The sequence below is a fragment of the Triticum urartu genome, chromosome 7 (genome assembly GCF_003073215.2).
Source record: "Triticum urartu cultivar G1812 chromosome 7, Tu2.1, whole genome shotgun sequence".
Taxonomy (NCBI): domain Eukaryota; kingdom Viridiplantae; phylum Streptophyta; class Magnoliopsida; order Poales; family Poaceae; genus Triticum; species Triticum urartu.
In genome coordinates this window covers 172,907,407-172,929,477 of record NC_053028.1, presented here as the reverse complement: position 1 = coordinate 172,929,477, position 22,071 = coordinate 172,907,407, and the positions used below count along the sequence as shown (strand labels likewise).

The 22,071-nt window shown below is 40.9% G+C and overlaps 1 protein-coding gene across 1 annotated transcript; it reads left to right on the top strand.

Annotated features, from left to right (window-relative positions):
• The first annotated feature begins 1,420 nt into the window (after positions 1-1,420).
• On the top strand, positions 1,421-20,044 carry LOC125521562 (DNA topoisomerase 1-like). The gene is made up of 21 exons (XM_048686627.1): positions 1,421-1,727; positions 2,281-3,329; positions 4,132-4,786; positions 4,892-4,978; positions 6,186-6,232; positions 6,794-6,903; positions 7,967-8,067; positions 9,265-9,357; positions 11,073-11,156; positions 11,239-11,322; positions 11,459-11,527; positions 12,101-12,160; positions 12,664-12,735; positions 14,372-14,479; positions 17,484-17,560; positions 17,770-17,853; positions 18,449-18,560; positions 18,639-18,728; positions 18,801-18,866; positions 18,939-19,034; positions 19,230-20,044. The coding sequence occupies exons 1-21, from the start codon at positions 1,635-1,637 to the stop codon at positions 19,353-19,355; spliced, it is 3,363 nt and encodes a 1,120-aa protein (XP_048542584.1). The 5' UTR covers positions 1,421-1,634; the 3' UTR covers positions 19,356-20,044.
• Positions 20,045-22,071: the final 2,027 nt, after the last annotated feature.

Genomic DNA, 22,071 nt, shown 5'->3' with positions numbered 1-22,071 from the left:
TGTAACTAATACACTCATAAGCTTTGTTATCGGTGGTCGCGAGAACTTATGGGTTTCACCTCTAGCCTACCCCAACTTGTTGATACTAAAGGCTTTGTTGTTGTTGTTGAAATACACTTATAAGCTCTTCCTGGCATATTTTTTGTTTTCATTTTTTAACTTTCGTTTATACTTTTGAATATTCTAAATAAATGTTGATCATGTATTAAAAATGTAGATATGTTATTTGAAAAATGTTACTCAAGCATTTGAAAAATGTTAAATGTTTATAGAAAAAATGTTGACCATGTACTCCCTCCGTCCATGAATAAATGTACATCTAGGTTTTGTCCTAAGTCAAAGTTTTAAAACTTTGACCAATTTTATAGGAAAATGTAGCAGCATTTATGACACTAAATTAGTATCGCTAGATTTGTTTTGAAATGTACTTTCATAATATATCAATTTGATGTCATATATGCTACTATTCTTTTTTATAAAGTTGGTCAAAATTTTAAATCTTTGACTTGAAACAAAAGCTAGATGTACACTTATTCGTGGACGGAGGGAGTATTCAATAAATATTAATCTTGTATTTGACAACTATTAGAAAAATGTATTAGATATATACCGAGAATTAGGGCTGGGAGTTCGGTTAATATGGTTTATACGGTTCAGTTTATTCGGTTTTTAATAATTTTGATTTTGGAGAAAGACAACCAAAATAACCACACAAACTAGCCACCAAACCTTATTAGCCAAAATATATCGGTTTGGTTTATTTGGTTAACCAAATAAACCGAAGTACATGTACCCATCAGTCTAAGAGACCTGACTCATGAACATCGATTTACATTGTACATAATGTATACAATAATCACACAATCGTTTCATGTAAAACAATAGTAAAATATTTCTCGTAGATCAAACCAGTGGCCAATCTAGCACACAAATGGAGGGTAGTCTCAACTCCAAAGGACATTGATGTTTTTAGTATGAAGACAACACATAACGCATACACACCGCCAGGCAAGCTAATCCAGGAGGCCCCCCCTTCATCTTTGTATATAATCGAAAGATCGTTAATAAAGAACACTTGATTGATTACTTTTAATCGGCATATGTCTCTCTAGCGTTGGGACGCTCGGTCATGAAAAAACTTTTCTGGTCTCTCTAGTCTATCTTCAAACAGTGCGTTAGACCCGTTTTCTTTTATAAACGATGTGTATGAGCTAATCCTTCAAAGGTTCACGAAGAAGCGTTCGTTATCTATTTGCTCCGTCCGAAAGCTGCGGAAATATTGGGCCTTGGAGCACGCACGTTCTCTATCGCCCGTACCACCACACACACACACAGGCATTAACCCGCTGGCGGCTGCCCGCGGGCCCAAGACCAAGAGAGGCCCAGGGACAGCCACGAGGCGCCAGAGCCGAAGAGAAAGAAATGGTGGCGTGGCTCGCGCTGTGGGAGGGCCCGAGGGAGAAGCGCTCCTGATTGAAGAGAAGAGGCTTCCGCGGCCATTGGGACTGGAAGCCGCCGCCGCCTCCCCCCCGCCCACCCCCCTATCCACTCCCACCTAAAACCCTAGCTAGACCCCCTCAGCCAGCCAGCCGCCCATGCTCCTCCTCGCCTGAGCGCCGCCCCCGCCCCTCTCAATGGCGCTCCAGCTCCGCCGCCTCCTCCCGCACGGCTACGCGCACCGCGCCCTCACCCTCGCCACCAAGCCGCTGCCGCCGGCGCCGGCCATGGTAATTAACTCATTTCCATTCCCCTCCTGCTCGTTACTACCAGCACGCTTCTCCGTCTGACGGGGCGTTGGCGGGTGAGCGATGGGTGTTCGACGTTTTGCCTGTGTGACCAGTTTTGCTGCATGCCTTCGTCTAGAAAAAGTAAATAATTGGAGCAATTTGCATTGTTGGCTCCTTAGCGGCACAATGCCAGTGGTGGTTGTTCATTGTCCGTAGTTCATTTGACCGTGTAATGTCATGTTAGTACGCCGGCATTCATGTTGCGAGAAAAAGACATGCTTTACCTACACACCCTGTGTTGGATCACTGTATCGAAACACACAATGCTTTAGTTTTATACTGCTCTAGTTAGACCACTGCTTCTTCTGTAGCGTCATTCGTTTTTGTTGACACGACTAAGATTAATATGACACTGATAGAACGACAATGCTTTTCCCCTTGCACCATGCTTTTCTTTGACAGTTTTTTTTGGCATGATTCTGTCCAATAAGCATGATCAAACACGGATTTTTATGCATGCTCTCTAAGTATTGTGTATGTGTTACCTTTGCAGCTTCACTTTGGGACTTCCCAGAGATACTCATGCTCCTTCATGCCTTATTCGCCTTTCCGTCATTGTCAAATGTGTGGAGTCACAGTACGGAATAGTGCAACGAGGAAAATGTCTCTAAGAAACAGCTCTCAGCTCGCCCTACAGCTCAGAAGCAGTGCCTTTTTGACTACTGGGCTCTCGGGGTACCACAGTTCTGTAAGTTCCAGGACAGCAGCTATCCGTGGAGTTGCTTTAAAGGCTACCAGTAGTGTTAATTCACGGCTCTTCTCGACTGCATATGGTAAAAAGTTAAGGCTTCTCATTAGAAATAAGAGCTCATTTAGCCATCCAAATATAAATAGGGAAGATGGGAGTGCTGCCCATAGTTACGTCCATAGATCTGAGAGACGTAAAAGCACACTAGCTGCGTGTAGCACCATCGCTGATGAGGCTTCCACATCCACTAGCAAGTGCAGCGAGAGTGGTACAGATACTAAAAAGGACATTGCGAAGAAGAAGAATTCTAGAGGCAGCAAAAAAGAAGTTAGTGCAGATGTGAAAGAAAAGAAAGTTTCTACCAAGAAGAAGAGCACTTCTGCTAAAACTAGTAAAACAGCTGCGAAGACAACTGAGAAAGCTAGTGTGATGCAAGAAGAAAAGAAGGTTGACGCATCTAAACCAAAGAAAGGGGTTGGTAGTTCCAAAGAGAAAAAAACAGTAACCAGATCGAAGAAACCTGTGAAAGCAAAGGAGTCAGCTGCTATTGCAGCCGCTGAAGCCAAGAATTGCATGAAGACCACTGTTGATAGTTCTGGTAGCGAGAGGAGGCCACTTGTACCTCTTTACCCCCCAGTAGCTAAATCAGTAGTTGTTGTTGAATCAGCTACAAAAGCAAAAGTTATTCAGAAATACCTTGGGGACATGTATGAAGTATTACCTAGCTATGGTCATGTGAGAGATCTAGCTGGAAGGTCAAAATCTGTCCGCCCTGATGACGACTTCAGCATGGTATGGGAGGTGCCTACTGCTGCCTGGACGCACCTTAAAAGCATTAAAGTTGCATTGAAAGGGTATGTTCTATAGGCTGGTTGTCGCTAACTTCGTTCAAATTTCGTTCTTGACATATATGTTTGCTATGCATTAGTTGCTCGGAAAGTATGACACATTAACATAATTAATTACTTCTACGTTCTATGGGTCATATGTTTGTCTCTAAAAACTTGTATTCCATGCAATACCATATGTCCATATCCTTGTCACTTTCTGCAAGGCTTAACTGAGTGAACACATGATAGTCGTCTTGGTTTCTGTTTTACAACATGTAGTTCATAACCTTTCTTGGATGTAATGTAATGTTGTGAGTACTAATATCTTTTGGGATGCATGAGCCATTCACCTTTGAGCATAAATTATATTGTCCGTGAAGTGTGCAGAGTGATAAACAGTATCATGTCTTAAATCTCCTAGATTTATTATGCTCTGTCTAAACTTGAGCCTTTCGAAGACACATGGATAGAAACTATAACAACAATATGGCGTTGGTGATGGTTGATTCGTCTCATATGCAGATTTTTTACTGTTAAACAGTTCCTGCAGATAGTTTTGTGTTCAAGTATTTATGCCTATATTCTTCATTGCCACATCTAAGTATAAGCTAATTAGTTAAACCTTTTTTTTCTCTAGATCTGCCTTCAGCTTATAGTAAGTGTCATACATGTGTCTGAGTTAATTCTTACTTAAAACTAGGGCTAACTGTATATATTACATAAATTTGCTAAACTTGTCTTGTGCAAGTTTCCATGTTGAGTTCCCCTGCTTTATGAAGCTGTTGCTGATTGTCTTCTGTTATTATTGCTTATTTCTTATCTCCAGAGCAGAAAATTTGATTCTCGCTTCTGACCCTGACCGTGAAGGTGAAGCAATTGCTTGGCACATAAAGGAAATGCTTGAACAGCAGCAGGATGTGTTGGGTTCCCATGTTACTGTTGCAAGAGTTGTCTTCCATGAAATTACGGAGGATGCTATTAAAAACGCTTTAATGTCTCCAAGATATATTGATATGGACTTAGTTAATGCTTACCTTGCACGTCGTTCCCTTGATTATTTGATTGGGTTTGGCATATCACCACTTTTATGGAGGAAGTTGCCTGGTTGTCAGTCAGCTGGACGAGTCCAATCTGCAGCTTTGGCTCTTGTATGTGATCGGGAGACTGAAATAGAACGGTTTACCCCGCTGGAATATTGGACTGTTGATACTGAATTCGAAACCCAGTGTTCGGATTCTTCAAAAGGCCTATGTCTTACATCCCGGATAAAGCTTCTCAATTCAAAAAAGTTGGATCAGCTTTCTATAAGCTCTCAAGAAGAAGCACGAGCAATAGAAAAGAGGATTTATTCTTGCCAATTCGAAGTAAGAGGTGTTAAGAGAAGCAAAATCTGCAAGAATCCTCCAATGCCATATATAACATCCAGCCTTCAGCAGGATGCAGCAAACAAACTACACTTTGGTGCAGGGCGTACCATGAAGGTTGTTTCTACTTAATAAGAACTTAGATGCATAGCTTTACTATTATAATACTGTCATTTACATGTAGTGATCTTTTGACTCATGTGGTTCACTGTCTGAATGCAGGTAGCCCAGAAGCTTTATGAAGGGATCAGTCTTTCGTCAGAACAAACAACAGGGTTAATAACGTACCTCAGAACAGATGGGTTTCATGTACGTACCATCCTACTTTAGTTGATTGCCAAAGTAGTACTCCCTCCTTCCATCTATATAGGGCCTAATGCGTTTTTCGAGGCTAACTTTGACCAAATATTAGAGCAATAATATATGACATGCAACTTACACAAAGCACACCGTTAAATTCGTATGTGATAGGAGCTTTCAATGGTATAATTTTCACATTGTGCATGTCATGTACTATTAATCTTGTCAATAGTCAAAGGCGGTCTTAAAAAACGCATTAGGCCCTATATAGATGGAAGGAGGGAGTATATGTTTGTAAATGTCTCAAGTTGATTGCCAAAGTAGTCTTTCTGTTTATAAATGTATCATGTTGGTAGGGTAAAACAATCTCTCGGTCTCTTTTCTGTGATCTGTGGTTGTTGGTTAAAATTGGCGCATTCACACAAAAAACCATCAGATTGGTCACTCTATATACAAGTGACTGTAGATAAAGATTCCACATGGCTCTGTCTTTAAGGGGAGTGACACTTGGATAAAGGAGGGAGATTATAGAGTGGGGTGATCTTGTTTCTTGCTTGAATCTGATGCTGACACAGTGACAATACTCATCCTTGGATAGGAAGCCGATAAGTTTTTCAAGTAGAAATGCCAGCTTGATGCTACGGCCAAAATACGGATGCTTTTGCTTAGTAGATGAAAAAACTTAGTTATCAGCTCAAACATCTGATCAGGAAAATGGAGTTCTATAGGTCCTTACTGCTATTCCAAATAAACTGTCTGCTCTATTATTTCTTGACTTGCTTTTCTCATTATTTAGTTCCATTCATGTATATTTCTAGTACCCTGGGTAGCTACAGTAGTAATAATATCACAAACGAACAAGTAGGAGGAACTCATGTGCATTTTAATGAAGAAATATATGCATGAGTTTTTCAAGCAGTGATGATTTGAATTTAGGTGGTGAGATTGTGCATCCACTCCCGCCCAAGTGAGTTAACTTTTACGCCAACTTCAATTACATGAAACACATAATGGTTTATATATGAACATTATTAACTCAAATACTCGATTTGGCTACAAAATCTTAGTTGTGATGTGTGCATGAAAGATACTACTTTCTATCCTTCGATTTGAGAATTTCTTGTCAGTTATCAATGATAGTTGATTGTTATGCTGTACTTGTTTTAATGGCCCGAAACTGTTACCTTATTTGTTTATTCTGTCCTTCCCATTGAAGATTTCTGATGGAGCCGCAGAAGATATTCGTTCGTTAGTGAAAGAAAGGTAATACTCTATTGGAATATTTTGTGAAGCTTGTTTACTTAAGTTTGTTCTGGGTTGCTAATCTATCTTGTTTCATGTTTAGTTGATCAATTACGTTGTGCCCAATAATCTGATTTGTGTTTGAGTGACCAATTTCAACATTTCTTGTTGTCAGGATATATGGGATTGATATTGTGAGACATAATATTTGATACTATATTACTAAATATTTATAACCTTCCAACTGTTTTGCATATTTGATGGAATGGCTGGAGAGCTTTCTGGTATCATTTTTATGAGTTTATTTCTTTTCTTGTCTAATCTTGTTCTTTAGAAGCTATTCCCTCCGTTCACTATGTTTTGGATATTTCAATATGGATCACATACAAACTGAAATGAGTGAGCAAACACACTAAAACATGTCTACATACATCTGATTTAGAAAAAAGTTAAAACATCTTATTATAGTGAACGGAGGCAGTAGTTTGAGAGATCAGTATCTTGGGAGTTCAACATATTACCTTCCTGTTTATCAGTATGTCACCTGGGGTTTCCATTCTTGCTAACAAGTATTTGTTCTAGGTATGGAGAGCAGTATGCACCAGAGGATATTAGGAAGTACTTGAATAAGGTGAAAAATGCTCAAGAGGCCCATGAAGCCATAAGGCCCACCAGCATAAGGAGGTTGCCATGTAATAAACCCTCCTGTAGTTCTGTGTTTACTTAATTATCGATGCTGCACTACCGTAAATCATTTTTAGTGTGTTTTTTGTTGGTGGTTTGCGGGGGGTGGGGTGGGGTGGGGTGGGGTGGTGGTGGTGGTGGTGGTGGTGGTGGTGGTTCCGATAAACATACTTGGTATGCGCTAGTGGTTCGTGAGTTGCAGATTTCATATATATACTCTATTTGACAGTTCAAGCCCATTGCAATCTTTGGTTGCTAAAGTTTTTATTGAGTATCAACTAAAGGTGTTTCCTTTACTTATTGTCCTTTCTCTGCCTGTTACATTTCTCATTTGTTCCGATGGAGAGAATTGGGACAAGGGGACTTGAAGTACAATGGCGTTGGGTGACGGAGAGCCGCTGTTGGGTCAGAAATACATCCAAAAGAGACTATCGAAAATAGACAATCAATGGCAAGACAATCGTAGGATTTTAGGGACCATCTGGCTAGACACTTGCACCCTCTCTCCACTCCGTATTGATGACACCGACAGCCCAAACCTTAGCTCCTTCAACCCACCCTTCTCTCTTCCCTATGGTGGGTGTTGTTTACTACTCCCTCCGTTCCAAAATAAGTGTTGTCGTTTTAGTTCTTATTTTGGAACGAAGGGAGTAGTTCATTACGAATCAAGAGGTGATATATGTTGTGTGTTTGAATGGCATGCTTGGTGTTGTTTACTAGTTCATGTAAGTTCTCATGTACTCGCTGTTCCACATCTACCATAACCTTCTCTATATCACCTCTTGATTTGTAATCAGCAGGGTTTTGCCATCTGTTGTGAACATGCTTTATAATTGACCCATTCATAATGAATGATGGTTATGCTTGAAGTCTGCATGCGCTGTAGGGCTGAAAGAGTACCTGAAGCGTGCGTTTTCCATTTTCAGAATTAAAAGTTGCTAATGTTTCTTTGTTTTGCCAAATCTTCTGTAGCATCTCTTGTTCTTACTTGCGTATATATATTTGAGCATTATAGTTTTGGTTTATTGTTTTCGATTTTTAGTTCTATGACTATCATGGTATCTCTTTCAGCATCTTTGATTGGAATACTTGATGAGGATTCTTTGAAACTGTACACTCTAATATGGAGAAGAACAATGGCTTGCCAAATGGAAGCTTCAAGGACTGAGCTGGTTGGTTACTGTCTTCATTTTTATCTGTTGTTTATTACTCCATTCTTTGGGATGACTGGCCACTATGTGCATTTTTACAAAGCCATATTGTCTCCAGTAATGTTTTTCTGAACCTTGGCTCAGCTAGACCAAAGAATCTCACTGTACACATGTTTTTGAGATTCGAGATTGCAAATAATTTGGCGATCAGCCCCCTACTCTTTCCTCATTAAAAACCACGAATAACATATGCTTCCAATTTGAAAGAAATATGAATTCAACAAGTTTGCAGTGCATTGGTAGCTTGCTGCTCATATTTCTATGTTATATCGTTGGTTCAGTTGACCGTAGGTTTAGAAAACTCCTCTCATCCGTCTATGGAAATCATGACAGGTATAGAATTAAGAGGGATTTGTAAGTTGACGTCTAATCAAGCTAACCTATGTTCAGCTCCTTTCCGTCGATAAATGAGGCGGCTGTGTTTATGACAGAGCATTGTGCCTAAATGTATCGATATTTCTTTGTTGTGTCAGTCTGTTTTTTCATTACCAGCTAAGCCATCTGTTTCACGACTTTCACCAAGTCATCTTATGTACAGAACCAAGTCAGTATAGATAGCTGTCCGATGGCCATATGAAGTGAAATGCTTTACCCGTGAACCTCCCCCCCCCCCCCCCTCTTTAAATAACGGTAAAAACCGGAGAGAATGCAGCTATTTTAACATTCTGAATTTGTATTTCTCAATAAAATGGACAAGTGTGGTGAAACAGTGAGGAATGAGTTGAGGCAAAACCTCCAGCTCCTTTTGAGAGTCAGGGGCAAGTCCGGCCCAGTGCTTTAAAAAGGGATGTCTGCATTCTAAAGGAATCTATGCAAAGTGCAAGAATAAATGTGTGGTCATCTTTTGAGATTAGTTGTATATGATATGATTGAGTATTTGAGTACAAGAACATCATGATGAGGCATCTACCTATTAAAATTTGTTATAACTTAGGGGGGGGGGGGATTTCATCCAATTTATTGTGGCTCTTCAAACAGATTTCTGATTGTTGTGCTAAATATATACATTTTGATGCTGTGTCAGTTAATGAAAATGACATCCATTTTCTTTGATATGCAACTTAAAGACATGCTAAATTCTTACATTTTTGTTTTAGATTTTCATTATTTCCATGCTTAGTTTCTTATTCTGTGTGCGCGTTAATAATTACATTGTAGATTCAAGTTGACATTAGTAATCCTGAAGGCGACATGATTTTTCATTCATCTGCATCAAGGCTTGACTTCAAGGGGTACCAAGCCATCTATGAGGTAAGTTATAATTTTAATCCATCTAGGCTTCTTGATCTTCCGTTACTTATGTTTGCCCAGGTAAGAAAATATGTTGATTGTCTTCTAATGTAGCCTTCTCCACTTTCCTTTATGCTACTTTGGCCAGCCTATGAGTAGATTCAGTAGAAAATATGCTGTATTCATCTCACTCACGACAACATTTCATGTTTCAAGGGATGAGGATGATTGCATAATTGGGTTGGTCTTTATCATCTCCGTAACCTTAATTTGGTTTGTATGTGTTACGACGTGAGCTGGTCCACACCAACATCAAAGGACGTGCTCAGCGCCTGCTGCTAGATGTAGCCGTGATTAAGTTCCTTTCAGTTAATTTCATAGGCCTTGAGCGAATTGTTTAAGATATGAACAGATTCCTTTCTCTCTGTTACTTGGAGTTGTCAGGGCCTCCCACCCTGTTCGAAACAGGAGGCAATCCATTGAGTTGAATTAAGCAAGAATTAGGGAGTTTCTACCTTTAGCCTTGTCCCAAATACGACGAGTGTCCCTCTCTTTCCTCGACAAACCCTACTTCATAACACCGCATATATATTTATGTGTGCATTAGGGGTGATGGCTCAAATACAATCTTTCCGATCCACTGCTTTATTCTTTTGGATATAAACATAGATGACAAATGTATTCTCAGTTAGATGTGGATATAATTTAGGATACAGGGGCCAAAATAAAAATTGATATATGACTAGTCCATCCCATAGTTCTTTCTGATTTTTCCTCTGTATGTTTCCCATTCATAGAAATCTTACTTTTGGCAATACTTGTGGAGTACATGAATTATAGTACCTATGTTCCTCCTTTTCTATAAACTCTTATGTGGCATCAGGGTTTGATTTCCAGAGACTGGCTATAAATCTCCCAGTTGGATGTTTCCGGTTTTCTGGGAAATTTTCGCTGGCGTTAACGGACCATTTTATTTTTTTGTAAAACCTAAGGATCATTGTATGCAACAATGATAATACTAATACACATATTCTTCATAAGATGCATATCAGGAGGGTGTGCTTAATGGTCTCAGCTCCCAACTGTCTTGTTTTTGAAAAAATGGCCTTTGGCCTGTTATGAAAACCGACCATTTTCAGCAGGTTCTTCCTGGTTAGTTTGGCATCATCTACAAATTTAACATGTCCTGACACATTTTTTGTGGGGAAGTTTTGACTCATTTATGGTGTGAATCTGTGAAGTATACACACAACTACTGTACATTGCTAAGTATGATCATTAACTTGCTAGTCTGTTATTGATTTTTTACTGAACTTGCTTGAATGTTTATCTTCCACTGATGCAATTTTTGATCTTTTTTGCATTCCTATTCTTATATTATGTATGTGAATAAAATATGCCCTGTTTTTCACCAGTAAATCTACCGAATAGCTTATTTGAATTTTCTTTATAGTGTTTTGTGTTGTGCCGTTTCCGTAATCATGTAATCCCCCGCAGAGTTTTATCTATTTTTCTCCACAGGATGTCTTATTTCCTACTTTTGCTTAAATGCGTGAATTTCTGCCAATTTATCAGCATCTAGTTTTCCTTTAAGGAGTTGATGGTTAAGCTTTTGCATGGATAGAATGGGAATGTGAATGTGTTCCTTAAAGGTTGTGTTTTATAAAATGTCCGTGTGCCCGGTGTTCAGTTTTATGAGCTTAGTGAACCCATTAATGAGAATGTGTTGCTTATAGGACATTGAAGCAAGTGGGTCCAGTGAAAGCCCTGAAGGAGAAGCTGCACATCAGGATAATTTTGAGGCCTTGTCCAAATTAAAGGTTAGCAGCTACTGATTACACATTTGACCACATATTGCTGGCCATCATTGAACTAAGTCATAGCATATATCCTTTTTCTCAGATGAAAGATTTGGCGTCTCCCGTTAACGTGAATCTTGGGCAGCACTTTACTAAACCTCCATCCCGTTATTCTGAGGGTGCATTGGTCAGTAATAACCTACGGTTTGGATTTTTCACGTGTTGTTCCTCTTATAATTGTACTTGCCTGAAATAAGAAGGTTTCCTTAGTATTGGTTTGTTCTGTAACCTAAGATTTTCACCGCGTGCCTTGTAATCTCCAGATTAAAAAGATGGAGGAACTTGGAATTGGAAGGCCGTCTACGTACGCCTCTATAATGAGGGTGTTGCAGGTAGCGCAACGTGCTACTTATTGTTATGCCCAAAATACATCCCATTCCCTTTCTTCAATGTCTGTTTAGCTCTTTCTAGTATATCTGATGATTTCCGAGTCAAGGCTCTGAATGACATGTTTGGGTTAGTTGGCTCATGTAGTTGCCCCTCAACTGCTGCATATATCCTCATGCCATAAAACTCACACATGCCATGCGATAACTTAGCAATGCATGTCACAGTTGACTTTTAGGTTGCTGCGAAAGTGACTTTTTTAGTGGTCTGCAACATGGGTTCGATTTTCTAGAACTGGCCTACTCTTTTGAGTTCTGGCACAGACTAACAGGTCCCCTCGGCGGTTACCAGTATGCACAAATGATTAGTTTTCAGTTTTATCCAGGCTAGATATACAAGTATCATGTTTTGATAACAATAACACATGGCCAAGACCAGCAGTTGCGAAGGCCTATGGATTCACCATATGCCAATTTGTAGTTTCATTCATTACAATCGGCGGTACTTTCTTAATTCATTATCATTATCAACTACTTGTGCGAATGGATAAGAGTTTTTGCCATACTTGTGCCATCCAGGACCGGAAATACGTAACAATAAAAAGTCGAGTTCTGCACCCTGAGTTTCGTGGTCGAATGGTATGTTCTTGTTCCTGATGCCATCTTCATCCTTCTACAAAGATCCTGTTCTGATTGCCATCTGAAACCATTATGTTGATTTGCATAGATATAATGTCTGACAGTTAAGTGCATTGTTTTTGTATCATATTATCTCCACTTCCAGTGCATTTGTATGCATTTTACCAACGCGTCTTCTACTCATCTTGTCATTGTATCTTTATTACTCTTTCTTGTGTCTCTAAGATGACAAAGATGGATTAACTCACTAAAACCTACACATATTGCTCTGCAAACCATTTACAACGTTATACATTTCATGGTTCTGCAAATGCTCAAGTACACTTCACCTGTTATTTCATTTTTCTGCTGTTTAATTTTGTTGCATATTGTTTTAGACTGTGTTTTAGGTTATTCTTTCAGTTCACCTAGCTGAGGTTGCACTATTTCAGTTTTCTTGTGTCTGATATTTCAGCTTTCTTGTGTCTTTTAATTTTAAATATGCTCAACCATATGTTTTCCAGGTCTCAGCATTTCTTTCACATCTTTTCTCTGAGATTGCCGATTACAGCTTTACTGCTAACATGGAGACGGAGGTACTAAACACTTTTCAACCTATAGCTTATCTGCACGTTTTGTATGTGCTTGTTCTTTACCATGGTTTCAGAAACCAGCTTATCTAGCGGTTTAGGCAAATATGAAATTCTAGGAAATCTGCAGGTTGATTTCAGTAGAAAGTGAGATCCACATACTTTTAAAGAAAGGTTACACCATGCTCATAGTTCTTTTGTTGCTTTAAATAATACTACCAACAATATTATTTAGAAACGTGTAACTGGTTCAAAATATGCAAAATTGAGTGGTTTTGGTCTGCTGTTGCCTCAGGTTCAGCCAGCAATATGGCTGCAGAATAATTTTGGAATTGTGATTCTGAATCCATTATAAGAAAACTTGTTATGGCAAGGCTACAGAGTCATGATGGAATTCTACCCTAGGGCTATGATTTATAAAGCCCCGTCTGGAAGCCCAATTTTGATCCTAATAAATGCTTAAATTACAGGCCTGTGATAAATTAGCTCGGGCCTTTCAAAATTTGTTTGGATCCCCTGTTTTAGTCGAGCCCTGGTCCGTAGACATCAGGAAAGTAATAATTTGGTAGGTAGAGGTACGTCTGGATATAAATATGACAAATATGGGGGGCAGAGTGAGATGCAGCTGCTGATCACCACAGGCGATGAGGTATTGAGGTAGACGCCGTCCGCCACAAGCTCCCCTCTTTCGTTGTTTCTTCGGCTGTTGATGGCCACGTACTCTCCTCAATGCTCGAGCGCCACCCCTCTCCCCACCCTCACTGGCGGCACTGAGCTGCTCCTCCACCCTTCCACTGTCGCCGTCCGAGTCTCCTTCACTGACAGCACAGAGCCTTCTCTACGTTGCTTGATCTGACCATGTTTTCTCTATCCACGCCTCTCACGGACAACTCCCTCCCCAGCTCCTCAATGCTTGACCTCCCCCAGTAAGATCTGCAGGGTGTTATAATTGTCACATGTGCTACTCAGTCGAGTATCTTGATCGCTTTTGATACTAGGATTTTAGGTTGCCAAATTTGTTGCTCTGTGTCTTGAATATTCTTGGATGCAGATACTAAAGTTCTTGTACGTGTGTACATTCAGAGTTGTTTAGGTTGAATTTTGGTGTGTTCAGAGCACACACCTATTGTTTGTTGAATACTGAAACTTCTATTTGTCTCCCTGTTGCTGTATTCATGTCTGAGCTCACTTAGTTCCGTGTTTAACTCGGGATTCCCATTTACAAGCGAACTAAATACCTTGTATCAAAACAACATTTACAAGGGCAAAGGAATACAAATGTATACACTAGTTTTTGTTGGTGTTCAGTAAAATACTGGGGCATGTGATTTACAGGTTTGCAAGTTTTATGGTTTCCCAAATGGAGCCTAACCGGATAGCCTTTTTCCTTAAAGAGGATTATAATCATAAATTCATAATGGAACCGAGGGTACAGAGTCAAGATGGAATTCTACCTTAAGGCTATGATTCTTAACTGGATTGCCCTTTTCCTTAAAGATGAGTACGTGGATGATTTTTGCTGAATAGGAGATGTGGGAATATGAAGTTTTTTCTTTCTGTTGTTAACAGTAAGTAACTAAGCATATGGGAATTCAGTTGTTGTAATAATCCTATTACTTTTTCTTTTTCTGCACATTAACAGCTAGACAATGTCTCTGCTGGGTCAACTGAATGGAAGGGCCTCCTGACAGATTACTGGGAACGATTCAGCAAATACTGCGCAGATGCTAGTCAATGGGATGTTAGAAAGGTAATTTTATTTGTGGTTTCTGGGAAAATCTGTACCCAAGCACCAGAAGTTTTTTCACCTATCATAACTACTTGCATGGTGCTATTGCTCGATGTTTTTCTATCTCGTAGCCAAACCAGCTTTTGTTTGACATAGCAACTGAAATCTGTGTTTCAGACCCATTTCTTAAATTGAAGTGCTGGTACTCTCTCCTCTCGTTACATTTCCTGAATGTAGCAAATTTTGCGTTTCTTCCAGGGATATACTCCCTCCTTTCTGGTTTATAGGGCTTATCTCAAATTTTTAGTTTTCCCATTTTATAAGTCTCAATTTGGTTGTTCCCCATCACATGTTCAGATTTCAAGGTGCAATAAATCATTGCATGCAAGTATTAAGAGAAAATTGACCAATGCATGTACTTTATGCATGCATGCATTGCAATTAATGCATTGGTAAACACAATTTTTTGAAGAAAACAAGCGCATTAATTGAGTGGTTTTGCAAACTACAAAAATTGTTTCACCACTCACCATCTACCTTGGTTGGTGAGATTTTTGAATTGAGCCCTATAAACCGGAAAGGAGGTGGTATAAATGATAAGTTTTGGGCCAAGATCATTCTCTATGCCTATGGGTGCATCTTGTTTCGGATGGATAGTTTTCATTACCGGATGAAATGCTTTCTATCATGGACGTGGCTGTTCTAATCCCGAGCTGTAAAATAAAAAAAAAGATTTTTTTTGTACCAAACATTGACAAATGTTTTGATTGCTTACAAAGTTTCATCACTAGATGACATTTGTGGAAAACGTGGCAAAAAAAAAAACGATGCTCGGGATCAGAACAGCACTTTCGTTTCTATCACCCAAGTAAATCACAGTCAGAGTATTCTTGTCCAAACAAAATTTCATTTGTATTTATGTAATTGCCGAAGGAAGGTGAAAGGGACATCTATAAGATAGCCAAGATCCGAGAGAGGAAGACGAGGGATATTGGCCAAGTCAAATTCATCAAGGACGGAGCAGGCCAACTCTTGGTGAAGGACGAGGAGATTAAGCATAGATGGCGGGAGTACTTCGACAAGCTGTTCAATGGGGAGAATGAGAGTTCTACCATTGAACTGGACGACTCCTTTGATGAGACCAGCATGCGTTTTGTGCGGCGAATCCAGGAGTCCGAGGTCAAGGAGGCTTTAAAAAGGATGAAAGGAGGCAAGGCGATGGGCCCTGATTGTATCCCCATTGAGGTGTGGAAAGGTCTCGGGGACATAGCGATAGTATGGCTAACCAAGCTTTTCAACCTCATTTTTCGGGCAAACAAGATGCCAGAAGAATGGAGACGGAGTATATTAGTACCAATCTTCAAGAACAAGGGGGATGTTCAGAGTTGTACTAATTACCGTGGAATTAAGCTGATGAGGCATACAATGAAGCTATGGGAGAGAGTCATTGAACACCGCTTAAGAAGAATGACAAGCGTGACCAAAAATCAGTTTGGTTTCATGCCTGGGAGGTCGACCATGGAAGCCATTTTCTTGGTACGACAACTTATGGAGAGATATAGGGAGCAAAAGAAGGACTTGCATATGGTGTTCATTGACTTGGAGAAGGCCTATGATAAGATACCGCGGAATGTCATGTGGTGGGCCTTGGAGAAACACAAAGTCCCAGCAAAGTACATTACCCTCATCATGGACATGTACGATAATGTTGTGACAAGTGTTCGAACAAGTGATGTCGACACTGATGACTTCCCGATTAAGATAGGACTGCATCAGGGGTCAGCTTTGAGCCCTTATCTTTTTGCATTGATGATAGATGAGGTCACAAGGGATATACAAGGAGATATCCCATGGTGTATGCTCTTTGCGGATGATGTGGTGCTAGTTGACGATAGTCGGAAGGGGGTAAATAGGAAGTTAAGAGTTATGGAGACAAACCTTGGAATCGAAAGGGTTTAGGCTTAGTAGAACTAAAACCGAGTACATGATGTGCGGTTTCAGTACTACTAGGTGTGAGGAGGAGGTTAGCCTTGATGGCCAGGTGGTACCTCAGAAGGACACCTTTCGGTATTTGGGGTCAATGCTGCAGGAGGATGGGGGTATTGATGAAGATGTGAACCATCGAATCAAAGCCGGATGGATGAAGTGGCGCCAAGCTTCTGGCATTCTTTGTGACAAGAGAGTGCAACAAAAGCTTAAAAGGCAAGTTCTACAGGACGGCGGTTCGACCCGCAATGTTGTATGGCGCTGAGTGTTGGCCGACTAAAAGGCGACATGTTCAACAGTTAGGTGTGGCGGAGATGCGTATGTTGAGATGGATGTGTGGCTACACGAGGAAGGATCGAGTCCGGAATGATGATATACGAGATAGAGTTGGGGTAGCACCAATTGAAGAGAAGCTTGTCCAACATCGTCTGAGATGGTTTGGGCATATTCAGCGCAGGCCTCTAGAAGCTCCGGTGCATAGTGGACGGCTAAAGCGTGCGGAGAATGTCAAGAGAGGGCGGGGTAGACCGAATTTGACATGGGAGGAGTCCGTTAAGAGAGACCTGAAGGATTGGAGTATCACCAAAGAGCTAGCTATGGACAGGGGTGCGTGGAAGCTTGCTATCCATGTGCCAGAGCCATGAGTTGGTTGCGAGATCTTATGGGTTTCACCTCTAGCCTACCCCAACTTGTTTGGGACTAAAGGCTTTGTTGTTGTTGTTGTTGTTGTTGTTGCTGTTATGTAATTGCCATTTTTCCAGTGCTCGTTATAATATTATGGTAACAGGCTTATAGATGTACAAAGTAAGATGTAGTCAGCTCACTGACCACCCCAGGTAAATGGCATACTGGTCCTAGCTGGGATCGCTGAACCCCCAGTAGGTTGCTGAATCCCACCTGACATCATCCTACCCATTTTAGCATGTCTAATCCTTTTGATAGAGGTCATTGCCAGTGTTTAGCAAATAATATATTATCTTACAGTTACTTATAAGTATTGAAATTTGAATCTGGATTTGAATTACCGACCTCGTTGCAGGTAGAGAGAATGCTTGAAGAGAAATTCCTTCCTATCCTCTTTCCTGACCTTGACACCGATAGTAGGATTTGCCCTAGGTAATGCATACCATCATCATACCTTGAATGTATTTTATACTGTTTAGGAAGTTAAAATTTTAATGCTGGCCATTTCCCAAACATAAATGTTTGCACAATTCGTACAGGTTCATTTGGCACGGGAAATAGGATGTTACCCTATTACGCAATGTATTAACCATGTTTCTTCCTTAATACGAGTACTTAACATGTTTGCTGAATATCTGCAGTTGTTCTGAAGGAACCCTGAGATTCAAAGTTAGTAGGTACGGCGAAGGCTATTTTATAGGCTGTGATCGACATCCGAAATGCAAGTATGATCTTTTTATCCCTACTAATGAATTAAATGCCTTGAAGTTGGAGTTCAGTACCTGCTGCAATTCTTGTTTTCTCTTGTTACAAGTTGTAATTCCCACTGCAGTTTCTTGATTATAATAGAGTTTCGTCATATCTTTTGTATGAGGATAATAGAGTTTCGTCATATCTTTGGTATGAGGATAATAGAGTTTCGTCATATGTTTTGTATGAGGATGATAGAGTTTCGTCATATCTTTTCTATGAGGATAAGGGCATGGCCAATGCATAGCCCTAGGGTGATGCTCCACAGGCCATGTAGGATCGGATATCAGAAAAAGAAGGTTCCGATGGTGTAGCGGGATCCTCGGCAGGAGTCGGGTGCTTGGGGAGAAAAAGTGTGGTCCGGTGCATAAATCTGAAAAAGTTGAAGTGGAGAGTAGGGATGCATGTGTAGTGGTAGTCTACTTTCTATTCTTTGATGAGGCCCATTAGTAGTAGCTTCCGTTGGGTAGAAAAAATCAATATAGATGCCTCAAGCTACTTTTTGTCATGGGGCATCTGTATCCATATGCCACCATTGTACATGCCTAATGACTAAACTAACTATGATAGGTACATCGCCCGCACATTATCAGATGAAGATGACGAAAATGAAACCTCCGAGGAAACTCCGAAGTCTTTTGAACCTCGGTTACTTGGTGTCAAGCCTGATACAAATGAAAAGGTTTTTTCAGTCTGTATGGTATCCGGCTTTATTTATTTCTCGGGAACCAAGTGTATAACATTTTTGCTTGTTCTGCAGGTCTTCTTAAAACAAGGTCCTTATGGTTACTACATCCAGGTTGGAGAGGATAGGAAAGGAGCGTCCCAGAAAAGAGCTCCTATTTCCGAGGTAATTATTACGGTACTTTGAAAATTGTCCTTCCATGAACTTACTGCAAATATCTTTTGAACTACTTTTCAGGTCAAAGATATTAACTCTATCACCATCGAAGATGCAATTGAGCTATTGCAGTATCCAAAAGTTCTGGTATGCTTTTCTGTAATTTTAGTATTCTGTACGCGTTGCTCAGTTGAATCATGACAATATCGTTGTTAACAGGGGAAACATCCTGATGATGAGCATCCTGTACTTATGACACATTCTAAAGCTGGGTTTAGCGTCCGGCACAGGAGAAGCCTTGCTCCAGTGCCAAAGGTATGTGTTGTTGTATTATTATAGGGTTTTTATCATTTATGCCAGAAACAATATGAAATAGGATTCCCATGTTGGTGGCATTGCTGTCAACTGGTTACAATTTTTCATAATAAAAATCATATGCAGTTACATTTATACAGTTCTCAATTTGTACTTTCTCATTGCAAGTCTAACAATGAAAATGACTGATGGCAGACTCACGACCCAAAGAAGGTTACACTTGAGCGTGCACTGAAGTATCTGACGGGTAAAAATGTCAAAAAGTTTGGTCGACCAAAGGGAAAAACTAACAAAAATGCAGAACCCATTGAATGGCATTAGGTGATCAGCTGTCACAGATGCAATGTGGAAACTTGCACAGGCTCCGAGTAACAAAGGTCAATGTCAAGCTCGTGCACAAAATTCAGAGTGGTTCAGTGGTAAGAATGAGCAGCCAGTATTTTATTGAAGTGGTTATGTGTGCCTAGCTGCTGCCGATAATTCCCGGCAATGCTTTTTGATGATGATGGGCCTCCATGCGTGAAAGGACAGCTGGTCAACTAATAAGCATATAAAACATGCGAGCAAGTGCTCATGTCTTCTGAGTTGTATTTCTTGCTGGATTTCTCCATAATCCCTCATAAAAAAGGGAGAAGATATACACGCAGATGAGCAACATCTCTCTGCGCTTCATTCTTTTATGGGTCACCGTCAGCAGCTGTATAGAAAACACAGATGACGGGCAACTTACCAGATTATATACTCCCATAGTTTTTTTGTGGCACTTTTTGTAGCATTCTTAAGCTGCTAATGTCACCATAAAAACCTGTGGTCGATTCAAGTGGCCACCCTTTTGTTTGTTTGCAAATATATTCCGCCGCAGCAAATAATGTAAAATTTGAAGAGAGTTTTGGTGGCTTAGTTTAGAGGTCACTGATTGTTGGTTCATACTGCCTGACTTGCCATTGTACTAGGATATTCTTGGGCAAAGGGAGAAAGGACTATTGAGTGATCGCCGCATTTGATGCCAATTGGTAAATCACTACGCCATTTTTTCACATTGGTGCATCATTTGCATGGTTGTTGGATACTTGGATTGGACCAGATTCGCTTAAAGACTGCTTTTATGTAAAGATGACAGAGAGCTGGTGGTTCAACCCGCCGATAGAAATTAACCTTACCTCGACTTTGTCATTGAAGAGGTGCATATTCATGTATACAATACCAATCAATCATCTTTACAAGTTCATGTACATTGTCTTTTTCATGGTTGTGACTTGTGAGGTTGAGCAGCCATGGTGTGGCAGTAGAGAACATTTCATGTCTTATGTTTGGGAGGCATCGAGGAATACGGGAACACTAGCCGCTCATCGTACACGAGGCAATGCTTGGCCTGTTCATGTTGCTCGCTGCTTCTGCCCTCTTGTTGGTGTGGTGCGAGGAAATATAGTTCTATGGGGACTAAAATGCAAGCTGAGAGAGGAGGCAGGCATACCATAGGGATGCTCCCAAATGTTCTTCGTGTCTCTCCTCTCAAATCCTAGCACCAATATCCTCAAGTCTCACAAAATGGCATTAGAGCAGGTGCAATGTTACTACAACCTGAGTGAGCATGGTGCTGTGTCACTGTGAGCTGCGAGTGGTGGAGTCATCTCAGTTACGTTGTGATAGGGTCAGGGGGAGAGCATCCATCGTCATCGACCCCCAACTGCACATATACAAAAAATAACAAAGTTTCAGATTCTGCTCAAACAGTGCACATACATTTTAAGTAATTATGTTTTCTTTGTACATAGCTCCTTCGATGTCATTTGACCATTACACTTTGCAAACATCTATAACACTAGATGAAACGGCGCGCTCTACCGTGCCCTGCTATAGCCGAATTCTTCGCATGCGGTTTTAGGTGGACTTAGGCCATTCGTCATTGATTTCCACTGGAAGACTGGCTTATTCGTGTCCTAGTCGTGACTGCAGGCGAAGCACCAGACCGGACCGGCCGACACTTCGAAAATAGAGGAAAGCTAGAGTAATGCAGAAACCAATTTCATTGGTCGAAACAAACAGTTCAAATGGTTCCTAGTCAGACTCTGACAATTGATATCAGGTACAGTTGATAACACGCCAATGTCAGAAAAGGCCCTGAGCAAACGGGTCATTAGTCGGGTGTAAGCTTAGAAGTGATTTGCTACTACCTATGTTCCAATTTATAAGACTTATCTTAAAATTTTCATGTTTCTGTTTTATAAGTCTTATTTCTATTGCTCCTCATCACGAGCTCATATATCAAGGTGCATTAAATCGCTGCATGCGAGGATTAAGAAAACGAAATATGTATGTGACAACCATGTGATAGATTGTAAAACTGCCACACGATCTCGTCAACACCCTTCGATCGTGATCCCGATCCAATCGCGCCTCTTCTCTAATTTTTCTCTGCGAGCGACCTTGCTCTGCAGACGACCCACCCGCCTCCCTCGCCTTCCTTTCCCCTCATCCCGTCCCCAAGATCACGCCCTCACCGGATCCAGGTGAGACCTGAGGGTGAGCTCCACCCCCAGCCTGTGGGGCGTCGGGATCCAGTCTGTGGTGCCCTTGGGACTTCACCGTCAAGCCTCCTCGTCCTTATCATCCTCGGCAATGGCTACCCCGGTATCCCATCTCGCCGTGCCTCTCAACTCCACGTCGGCGGCTCCGTCCATCGACGTGTTGGCGCCACAACCTGAGGCAACTCTCCGGCCGTGCAACTCCCCACCATCAACGGCCGCAGTGTACACCGCCGCCGGTCACGCCCCCGACATGCAACTTCATCGCCGCGGCATACGGCTGGCCAAGCACCTGCACATCACCCCTTTCTCCATGGATTCGCAGCGTTGCCTAACCATCTCCGACATACTATTGCCATATTAGTGCCAAAGTTAGTGCTCTGCACTGCTGCCATATTCCTTTTAGCATTTGGATACCATCTAGCATGCATAAGTGCATAACTGATTTGGAGTTCGCTACTGGTGATGTAATACTTACACTTGGCAATAGGCTAGAGCTGTTCTTTGTTGCT